This window comes from Drosophila tropicalis, unplaced genomic scaffold (assembly GCF_018151085.1).
Source record: "Drosophila tropicalis isolate 14030-0801.00 unplaced genomic scaffold, ASM1815108v1 contig_593, whole genome shotgun sequence".
NCBI classification, from domain to species: Eukaryota; Metazoa; Arthropoda; class Insecta; order Diptera; family Drosophilidae; genus Drosophila; species Drosophila tropicalis.
The window spans coordinates 5,539,764-5,550,784 of record NW_027173070.1 but is presented as its reverse complement, the minus strand read 5'-3'; the positions used below and the strand labels follow the sequence as shown (position 1 = coordinate 5,550,784).

General features: G+C 35.6%; 2 protein-coding genes across 4 annotated transcripts; one reads left to right on the top strand and one right to left on the bottom strand.

Moving 5' to 3' along the window:
• Nucleotides 1-340: 340 nt before the first annotated feature.
• Nucleotides 341-3,797, bottom strand: LOC137576265 (homeobox protein PKNOX2-like). Of its 3 annotated transcripts, XM_068289277.1 has the most exons (8): nucleotides 3,090-3,797; nucleotides 2,476-3,029; nucleotides 2,257-2,405; nucleotides 1,795-2,196; nucleotides 1,349-1,459; nucleotides 1,086-1,195; nucleotides 868-1,029; nucleotides 341-807 (listed from the first exon to the last, which is right to left on the bottom strand). In XM_068289277.1, exons 1-8 carry the CDS (start codon nucleotides 3,196-3,198, stop codon nucleotides 686-688), a joined length of 1,719 nt encoding a protein of 572 aa, XP_068145378.1. In that variant the 5' UTR covers nucleotides 3,199-3,797; the 3' UTR covers nucleotides 341-685. The 3 variants fall into 3 exon arrangements, with proteins under 3 accessions (XP_068145378.1, XP_068145379.1, XP_068145380.1); XM_068289278.1 differs by lacking the exon at nucleotides 1,795-2,196 and having other exon boundaries at nucleotides 1,086-1,207; XM_068289279.1 differs by lacking the exon at nucleotides 1,795-2,196.
• Nucleotides 3,798-4,365: 568 nt separating this feature from the next.
• Nucleotides 4,366-5,396, top strand: GstE14 (Glutathione S transferase E14). Its single transcript, XM_068290607.1, has 4 exons — nucleotides 4,366-4,568; nucleotides 4,634-4,834; nucleotides 4,907-5,029; nucleotides 5,141-5,396. The coding sequence occupies exons 1-4, from the start codon at nucleotides 4,416-4,418 to the stop codon at nucleotides 5,351-5,353; spliced, it is 690 nt and encodes a 229-aa protein (XP_068146708.1). The 5' UTR covers nucleotides 4,366-4,415; the 3' UTR covers nucleotides 5,354-5,396.
• The last annotated feature ends 5,625 nt before the right edge of the window (nucleotides 5,397-11,021 follow it).

Genomic DNA, 11,021 nt, shown 5'->3' with positions numbered 1-11,021 from the left:
GATGCTGCTTCGCTCTCGCTCGCACGCTGCAGCTTAGCAGGGCTGCTTTGTACTATCGATAACATGCGAGTATCAGAAATATATCGATATGCCAGGTGGGCGGTTGTTTTTAAATTCAAATAAATTTTTACAAAATCCTCGTAAAGAAATTTTAACACTTATATTTGTAAATGTATTTAAAATTTAAAAACATTTTGATTTCTGTTTAAAAAATTACATTTGATCAGTAAAAATTTTTATTCGCAGTAGCTTAGAATTAGAAAACGATATTCCTAAAAAAATATCTTACAATTTAGCTTATAGTTTTATTAAAACAAACTTATATGTATTTATAGGGGGGGACAATTTAATTTATTTTATTATGTTCAATTGTGTTTGTTAAATTATTAGTTAGAATTAAAGTTAAAACCAAATTGATAGATATAAGTGTTTAAAGTGTTTACAAAAATTGTCAATTCCTGATATGTTTATCTCTGGCCGGGAAAGTTAATTGTCTAAGGTTTTTGCTTTTGTTTCTTTCTTGAAATTTTTACATGATTGATTTGATCGATCATACAATTGCGCTATATTGTATAACTACCCTAATTCTAAATATATTAAATTATGTATTTACAATATTTACTTTTCTAGAAGCGTGTTGTGTTTTTGTGTATATGTAGTGAAGTTAATGACTATAAATGCATGATTAATTACCCAGTCGATAGACTAGTTCCTCCTCTTGAACAGAATCAGCTTGACGCACAGCCATGGCAGTTTCAACTAAATAGTATAAACACTTGTATTTATCACGATCCTCACGATTGAGTCCTGAACAATCATATTATTTAGGTTAATATATACAAATACACAAAATTTTCCTCCTCTTACCACTGGCTGTTGCCTGCGGAGCCGGCGACTGAGTGTTAGAATGCTCCAACATTGTTTCGTTAAACGATTCATTTTCAGGTGGAGCGGCATTATCAACGCTTGGTGCATCATCTGTGGTTATAACAATGGCCTCGGCACCCACAGCCAATTGCTCTTGATTGCCTGTAAGGTATATTAAATAAAATCAATAATTCTATACTCTTTTTGTCCAAACTCACCATCTTTCTTTATACTATTCTGCTTAAGAGGCCGATGGGCTGCATTTTTTGTGGCATTGGCATTGGGTTTATTACTGGAGCTGGCATTTGTTGTGGTTACTTCTTCAGTGCTGAAAACGGTCCCGCAAATATTAAGCAAAGTTTACGTATATTAACAAAAAAGTAAGAAAAGGCAAAGGCAATTAACAAACAAAAGGAAAGAAAAGAAAAAGGAAACCAAATTTAAACAAGAAGTATTTACTGCCTAGTCTTTAAAAACTTACTTCATTACACATTGCCAATCCAAAGAGGTCTCGAAGCGTACTTCCTCTTCGCTGCTCTGTTGCTCAAAGGAATCATAGCCCTGACCACTGCTTTCATCGCCCTCTTCGGATCTGAGAAGAATGAGAGACATGAGTATCCTAACTATTATAGGAGCAGGATAGAAGGAACTGCTTTTCCTATATTCTAAGATCTTTGAATTATAATTTATTTCTTAATAGAACCGACTTCTAATTTAGACTGAATTTGTATATTATATTCAGCTAAAAAACAATGGGCAGGTCAAGAAGGATTTTGAAAATATATTGAAATTACCCAATTATTATTATATTCGTCATAGGTCTTTGGATACTCATACTCTACGGACAATTACTAGAACTCTAAATCACTCGACAAAATAGATTCGATGGTTGTATGCAAAAAGCAATTTGGAAACTTTGGGTAGTACCTAGCTTCCTTTGGGATATTTTGATTGCTCAATTTGTTAGCTTGCTTCTTGTTGCGCTGCTGCACTTGTTGCTTGAATTTCTTATTGGGATTTATCTGTCTGGGTTGCTTGCCCCCCTGGCGAGCATCATCATCTTTGGCTTGAGACTTGCGTCCACGTTTACGTGGATTATGATCGTCATCGAATTCAGGTGGCAAACTTCCATTTAAATTACAGGGCAAAATGGGTGAAGTGCAAGAGCTACTGGCACTGCTAACGCTTCTGTTCGTTTGGGATGAACTCAACCTAAGTGCCTCCGCCTTGCGCATTTGATAGGTTTGTATTTTATCAATCATAGTGGCTTGAAGCGATGAGTGGAGACTTTGAAAACCCGTGGGATTATTGGCAATTGCTTGCTGCCAGCTTATTGATTAGGGGTGAGGTAAAGTAAGGTTTAACCTGAAGGAAACTTATTCGAGCTACCTGTAAATTACGCTCTCATCGAATTCTTGATCTATTTTCAGCATTTGACCATTGGGTCCCTGGATATATTGATCAAAATTGGTCAAGACATTGGCGATACCCTCATGAACCTCGGCGGCACTATCCACTTCCTCTGTGGCGCCCACAACCTGAAAAAGTAATTCATATCATTTTAGATAAAAAAAAAAAAATAAATAAATAAAACCAAAGCCTCCTTACCACCTCTGATGCTGGACTGCTAGTGATTGGATGGGTAGCGCTACCACTAGCAGTAGAGCCAACTGCAGGTTTTCCACTTCCCGTTGATTCATTTAAGCCACTCGATCCAGATGTGTTGGGGCTCATCTTTTTGCCACGACGTGAAATGGTAAAATGTAAAGGATCATTGCCCTCACGGCGTATCATCTCGGGTAGGATTCGTCGACGGGCATTGATGAACCAATTGCAGACCTGCAGCACTGTTAAATTTGCCTCCTGTGACAATGTGAACTTCTCGGCATCACTGGGATAGGCATTATAGCGATGTTCGTAGAGCCAACGCTTAAGAATTTTCACAGATTGCTTGGGCAAATTCCCGCGACGCTTGCGCATGGAACCATTTATATCCATTTGATTATCCGAATCTACAACCATCATATCATGATAGTTTTGCACTTCATTGCGTTCTCCTGCAGTCACAATCAATTGCTCTGAGTCATCTTCGGCTGTTTCATCCGCCGATTGCATGGTCATTGAGTCCTGTTCATGGTCCATTGAAAAGTCTCCCTTGCCACCTATATGAAAATGTATTAAAATCAAACCCTTGTATGGGAGATTCCTTGGGGTTATCAAACCTTCACGCAGACTGGCCTGCACATTAACGTCCTGCATCATTTCCTGAATATTTTGACGCACTTGGCGATCCAGCACCAAATTGACTTCCTCTTGCTCAGGCGAAATCATGACTAGGGGTGGGACACGGTCAAAATCTATTCACAGACAAGTTGACCAAAAATATAATTTTTTTTTTTTTTTTCTTTTTTTTTCACACGAATATTTTTGACTTTTGGTTTAGAATTTTATTTAGCTGTGTTCACAGCTCGGGCTTTGATGTTCAACTGATTGAAGGCTCCTTCGTTCCTGCTGGACTAACAGTTCATGGCCAACTATAAATTTTTTTAATTTCCTATGTCATTGCACTAGTAATTTATGGTCTCTCGACTAAATTAGAAAGGAACTAAAATTTGAAACATTTTCCTAATTAATCACAGTGTGCCTATCGATAGCGTATTTTAATCGATATCCCAAATTGTTGTTGTTATCGCTGCCCGTCATGACAAAAAAAATGTCAAAATGACACATAAAATGTCAAAGTCAAATTTAAAATTACCGTTCGCCGACTATCATACGATTAATTTTTTACGATTTTCATAAACTTTCACTTGCAGCGGTCACATTTTAGAGTATTTCTAATTTTCCCATTGCATTGGAAACTTTAAATTAAATGTAATTTTAATTCTAAATTGCACACACACACGCTCAACAATAGTTGAAGCAGAAAAATAAAACTTAGTGCTGCCAGACTTGGTAAGGATTCAGTGGCGCCATTAATAGTCCTAAGGGTGAGAGCAATGGTGCTAAGGGTAGAGTAATAGTCCTAAGGGTGAGAGTAACAGTCCTAAGGGTGAGTAATAGTCCTAAGAGTGAGTAATAGTCCTAAGGTTGCGGCTAGGCGGCTAATTTAAAAACAAATAAAATGTTTCGAATGCAACGAGGAGTATCTATTTCTTATCCGATTTTGATGAACAATATCTCATTCGAAGGGAAATTCAATCGATAGTAGTTCAAGTAGTTATACTTTAGTATGACGCCAAACAGGAATCATATGGCACTTACTCAAGATCTAAGTTCAATTTTAAAAAAATTCCTCCAATCTCGAAAAAATTTCACATTTGTACTTATATACATATAGTATATACTATATATCGCAATTCAAAATAGTTATCGCAGTTCGTATTGTGCGATAAACTTAAAACTATACAGAAATGTCTGTCTTGAATTTGATTTCAGTTTCAGCTGCCTCGTTGGAACTATGGAAATCTGAAACTCTCACTTTGGATTAGTTGCTTGTTGGCTTTGTAAGCGATCGTTTGTCTACCTACCTGGAGTGAAATATTTTAATGACTGAACTGAAAAGACCAATTCTCTACTACGATGATCGTAGTCCACCTGTGCGTAGTTGTTTGATGCTTATCAAAATGCTGAATATTGATGTGGAATTGCGATTTGTGGATCTCTTTAAAGGCGCTCAATTTGACAAAGACTTCTTAGCGGTGGGTCTGAGTGGAAAATTTCAAAATTTCAATTGAAATGCTAATAATTTTGGAGTTTTCTTCAGCTAAATCCCCAGCATAGTGTACCTACATTAGTGGATAATGATCTGATATTAACTGATAGTCATGTAATAATGATTCATCTGGCCGAGCAATATGATAAGGCGGAAACATTATGGCCAAAGGCCTATAAAGAGCGTATTCAAGTTCTAAATCGTCTGTTCTTTGAATGTTCTTTTCTATTTCGTCGTGATAGTGATTTGATGGTGAGTTGAAATGTATTTTTTCTTTAACTTCTTAGGAGTAACTAAGTTGTTTTTACTCTTTGTACATATTAGTCGGAGATTATGAGAAAGGGTCTTGATCAAGTGGATGCAGCCTATCATGAGCGCAAATTGAAAGAAGCATATCAGGCCATGGAACAGTATTTGGAGAAACAATCTTATATGGCAGGGGATCAGGTAAGAATGCCTTGTCCCCCCTCTTTCCTTAGATTTTTTCTTTAGGTGCACAAGATTTAATTACGATTTGCCATTTGTTTATGTGTCTATTTCTCCTTTTTTTCCATTTAGCTAACACTTGCCGACATTTCCATGGTGACCACATTGAGCACCGTATCTGAGCTCATGTTTCCTGTGTTGGCATCGCAGTGGTCGCATTTACATTGTTGGTTCGCCACAATGCAGCAATTGGATGCCTATCAAGTGAATCGCATGGGTCTATCGAAATTGCGCCACACAATGCAGCAAACTGGACATTTTCTGTTCCCCCAACAAGAAGATTAATACAATAAAAGATTCAATTTCAGATGGAATTTTTTTAAAGATATTTTTTTATCCCCTCACACATTTTTTTTGTATATAAATTGTTTTTGGGAGTTGGGTGTTGGCTTGGGGTTGGGTAGAGTTAATTGCATGTTTGCCTTCTGTTTATGAAAAGGGATATGTTACGACCACTTACGATCCATCGAGGGAGAGAGAGTCAGTTCAAAGCAATTTAACGCGATGAATTTACCTGGTTTACCTGGTTCGCTGTTTGCACTTGGCAAATATTTGTTATGGTTGTGGTCCTGCCTAATGACAGCTTGTCCCTCTATCCGCGGGCTAATGACCACGCGCAAAATTTGACTAGGGTCTAAGTACCTGCCATTAATCATTAATTGCTTTCCACTTCTTCTCGTCCTATTTCACCCTTCTTCTCACTCTCCAACTCTCACTTTCCCCACTTTCATCACTGACTTTATTCTTTATTTAATTCGAATAAGACAGATTGCAGTTTTGACTTTTCTCTGTCATTTAAGTTGCAACATCATCATGTATTAACGTTGCTCTCGCATCCGGAATGAAATCTTCTCTAAGCACGCAGCAAAACTTTTCCTTCTCTCTCGACCGTCAAGTTTTTCAATTTCAACCAACATTTATCTGCCCTTTCGCCGTGACAGTACAAGGTGGACGAAGATGTGTGTGTATGGGTGGGTCTAGCTAAAGTGTGGTGGGTGGGTGGTTGGTTGGTTGGTTGGTAAGTGAATAAAGTGTATGAGGGAATGTTCCTTCTGACACATACTACGATTGTACAAAAAACTATGGTCAGATTTCTCTTTAAAGGGCTTACGCTGCTTTGTTTTCCAACAGTGGGAAAGTTCAATGATGAATTGCATGTCGAAAAATCTCCATACGACATAGTTTTTCCATATGAATTTATAGAGCTTTGGCAAGCCTTACTACAGTTTGAGTTTGACAACTCCTGGAAACCAAAGGCAATTCCATATTTAAGATTAAAATTATAATATTAAACAACCAAACGGACGAATGGGTATTCTTTCTTCCCATTTAAGCAGTAAATATTAGAGATAAATTTGATCATTTCATAATTATTTGGGTTATTCCTAGAAAACTGTCTATATTGAATGCCGAAAGTTGAATGAAACTTTATATCTTCAAAGTGCAATTTTATACTAAAGGGAAAGGCGTTAAGAGAAAAATAAAACCAACTTTAAGTATAATATTTAGTTAAATGGATTTAATTAAGAATTTGCTGTGATTTAAATATATAAATTAATAAATAAGGGAATTAAATAGATTATATGTATATAGATAAAGTTCTTTATTTGCTATAGTTTTTAAAATTGTTGACTAATTAAATAATATAATTATGAGAAGTTTATAAGGTTTTGGCTTTTCAATATATTTCAATATCCTTTAGAGATCTTCCTTAAGGGTTACACAAGTATAAATTTCACTCATCATCATGAAAACAAAAAGATTAAAACTTTTTATCATACAATATTTTGATACAATGTACGAAGCTGAAGTTTTGAACTGTTTGTGAGAGTTTTAAAATGTCTGTATTTGTTAGCTTGACTTAGTTTAGTATAAGATTATTTTGTGCATCTTAAAAGTGATTCTTTTGCTGTAGTTTTGCTTTCGCTGCAAGATTCTTACCGCCAAGAAATGTACTGAGATGATAGCACTGTTTTTGTGTGTTGATGTCTTTTTTTCTATTTGTATTCTGATATGTCCTAGTAAGCTTGTTTTCGGTTTTGACTTGGTTGTTCCTTCATACATATGTATATGTATACTTAATCGCATTTGTCGTTGTTCATCTTGCTACAGGGTATCTTAAATAGTTTTTTTCAGCTTGTCGATGTTTACTCTACTTTTTGCATCCTCATGTATATCTTTGTGTCATCCTCCCTTGATCCATTGAGGTTTGAGTCACTATCTTTTATATCCTCCAAATCTCTTTTTTCTTTCCCGGGTGAAAAACTCCTTGTTTGTATTTTGAACTCGTCTAATAAAATTCTTTATGTTTATGATCATGTTTTTTTTGGCTGTTTGGAGTTGTAATTAATCATTCGTCTAGAGGCTGTAATCTTTTTTATATCACTTTAATTTGGCTGTCCATTCTGTATACCATCGAGTCAATTTGTCGTCCACTTTCATTTTCATCGTGAATTTTGTCTCCCTATGATACGAATTTAGTGTCGACAAATTATTTTTAATGTCCTCTTCTCTCACTATTGCTTAGTGAGTAGTCTAGTACTTATTCCTACTTGATTTCACTGACTCTAAGACTAAAACTAAAAATACTGTTAATTATGTTTTTTCAAATATAACTTTTAAAGATTACGATATATGTTTAAAATTAAGTCCTTTTAATATTAAATAAATTCTCTTTTAATACGAGTAATCAACCTAAATAAGAAAATATACCAATCTTAGGTTTTAGAAACAAGTTTTTTTGAATTTTCACTAGCTTTGATTTCATATTCCATTCGTTATTATTCAGACTCCTCTACACATACACACATATTTATATATGTATATGTAATTGAATCTATTTGGTATTCACAGTTAGCTTTTGCCAATGCCACGATGGAATATACATATATATTTTTTTTAGTTATTCTGTGGTTTTGGTCTTTTTGTTGTTTGAATTTCATCTTTGTTTACGTTTAGTTCGCAGCCGCATCCCAAGAGTTTCGCTATTTTTGGTGGAATCAAATTGAATTTAAAAATTCAACAACAGAAAAATCTAAAGATAAAATTTGATTTTCAATTTTTATCACTTGCCTTGCAATCATCATATGATGAGAAGAGATGGGGGAAACAAATGTGCATAAATTAGGCACAGGAAGGGAAAAATTTTCGAACAATTGAAATGTCAAAGGCCAAAAAATTCAAAAAGAAGGTGCCCACCATTTGTCAAGAGGCGCCATAATTAAGCAAAGATAATGGCTGGCAATTAGCATAGGCACACACGTAGGGGAGTAACATAGGCTCCAGGAGGTGCGCCAGGACCCCTCAATATGTATGTATGTATGTGTGCGTGTGCTTTGCCCTAACATCATACATTACCAGTTGCAAATCGAGTTATAATGACAAACGACAAAGTCGTTTCTAAACTTTTATTTTCTTTTTGTCAATATCCTGTGGATAGAGAGCTTAAGGGTATATTAGTATTGAGTAAAAGTAATAAACGAAATATTCTAGTCACAACATAAAAAAGTTAATAACATATGACCCCTAAAAGTATGCCCTTGTTTTCCATTTCTTTCTGCAAACTAGGCGAAACATAGGCGAAACACTTCAAAGGTATCCATTACGTCGACTCCCTGTCAAAAAGAGTATAATGTTTTCATGTTTTCGTTTCAGCTGAGAAAAATACTTTGTTCAAATTGATTTAAGGAGCAAAAATTGTTGCTTTGAAGTGGCAATTTGGCAATGAAATGCGAGGAAAGAAAACTTTTTATTTTTTCTCAAGACACATACATCCCATAGATGAATGAAAATCTCATTACATGCCATTGCCATTTGAAAGCTTTAAAGTGTTAGCCAATAAGGGCGAAATTCAATTAGACCAAACGATGCGAATGTCTGGAAAATATTGTAAAAGTTTCCCATTTCGAGGTCGAACTTTTTGCCTAGTTTCTCAATCAATACGTTTAAGCCAATTTTGAAGGAGGAAAACCACAGTCCAAGTCTAAATTATTGATTAAACTGTTTGTGTGGGGGGGGTTTGTTTGTATTTGGTGGACTTGTCTTGACCGTCTTCCTTTTTTACTTATTTTGCACCTTTACCTGTTTCAGGCTGACTGAACAATAAATATTTCCCAAACCGAGTTAAGGGACGCAGACTGAAGGACCTTTTTGTTGTGGTTAAGTGCTTGGCTCTGGTATTTAACTTATCTTTTTTGCGGTCTAGCTGAATTTCTAATTAACCTTTTCTTTTCTGTCAGTTAAATGAAAGAAAAGGAAACCAAATCAAGCAAATATCTAACTGAAATTACAAGTTCAAAAGATTTTTTTAGCTTACCATGGCAAATGTTTAAACAAAAACCAAAGAGACAAAAAAATGTTTAAGCAAATGCAAATTATATGCAAAAGTTAAACTTTTTATTGAGGCCTCTTTTAATGGATACCCTATACACAAGATGGGTTATATTAGCTGCTGATTAACGACATTCAAGGGTTTTGTCCTTAAGAAAGGGTACCTCACATCCATTGTCAAGGGAAAATCGTGTTTGTCTGAACAATGCATAGAGTAAACGTTCCATTTACCTAGAATTTTCCTTTCAGTTTCCAGTGTTAGCTAATTTTCTGACAGTTCCAAAGTCGAGATATAGAAAATTGTCAATTCCATTTAATTGGCAAAGATAAGCGGCAAAATGTGTCTAGAAATATTGTGCGAGACTTATAAATATCTAAATAGTCGTATCGCGAGAGAGAGAAAGCAAAATGTTTATTTTTATGGCAAAATGACGACATTGGCAGAAGGCAGAATAAAGATTTTTTCCAATTAAATGTCTCGGCCATAAATAAATAAATATGTCTTCTTTTCTCTCATGCTATTTATAGTTAAACTATTCAAATTGTTTATGATAAATAAATAAGACAGAAACAAAAAAACAAATATAAGCAACAGTGTTAACTTTGTTGAAATTGCAGTTAAAGTTCAACAATTTGAAATTGAAAATGGCAGACGCCTTGCTTGACTTAATTTCCGTTTCCGTTGGCATTTTCCTTCTGTTAAACCGAGGGGTGGAGTGTTTTGGGGGTTGGGGCAATGGGGAAAATGTCCGCAAACAATTGCCATGAGCCTTATTTTTGCTTGACTTCATTTTCTAAGGGAATTGCGGTCCATTTTGCTTGTCTTTTTTCCTTTCTTTTTTTTATTCCTTTAGTCTAGGCCTAGGTCCTATGATACTGATGATGATGATGATGATTGTGGGCCTTTATGTCGGTTCGGTTGGAGTGGAGTTTTGTTTGTTTGTTTGCTTGATTTATGTGAAAATAATCCTCAGCATCAAGTGGCAAGCGGCAAGTAGCCAGGCGGCATGCCTTTGCCACTTTTGTTTGAGTGCCAAATCAAATTTTCCTAGATAAACATGAAAAAGTGTTGGAAACTCATATGCAATTTTCCGCAAAAAGAAAAATTATGATAATGATGGAGAGCATGAAGAAAATTGCTTTGCGGCCTTTTCACTGTTCTAACTTTGTTTTCTTCATTCACTTTCTCTTGTTCGTGAAGAGAAAATAGAAAAAACAGAGACGCATATCAATTGAACAGACACACATGGATAAAAGAAGGACACAGGCTTCTCCTGGGATTGTCCCTTAAAGAAGTGAATTGGAAAGATCTAACCAAGAAGTAGCTGAAAACAGGCAAAGTTTCGCCTTAAGGTGTAAAGCAGTTTGTTTGACTGACTAGGTGAGATACTGGTTTGAAATTTTGTACATATCCAAAGACTTCAAAGGAATCCCTGAAAAAGTGGCTTAAATAATTCACGTAAACGCAAACTTTTCGAGTTTTATCTTCTAAAACACTGAAGACAGGGAAAAAGACGAGATGTCAAATGTAGGCAAGAAGCCCCACCCTCTCAACCTACTGCATTTGAAGACCTTTTTGAAACCACAAAGAACGGACCACTAACGGTCTTTATGCAATGCTGGG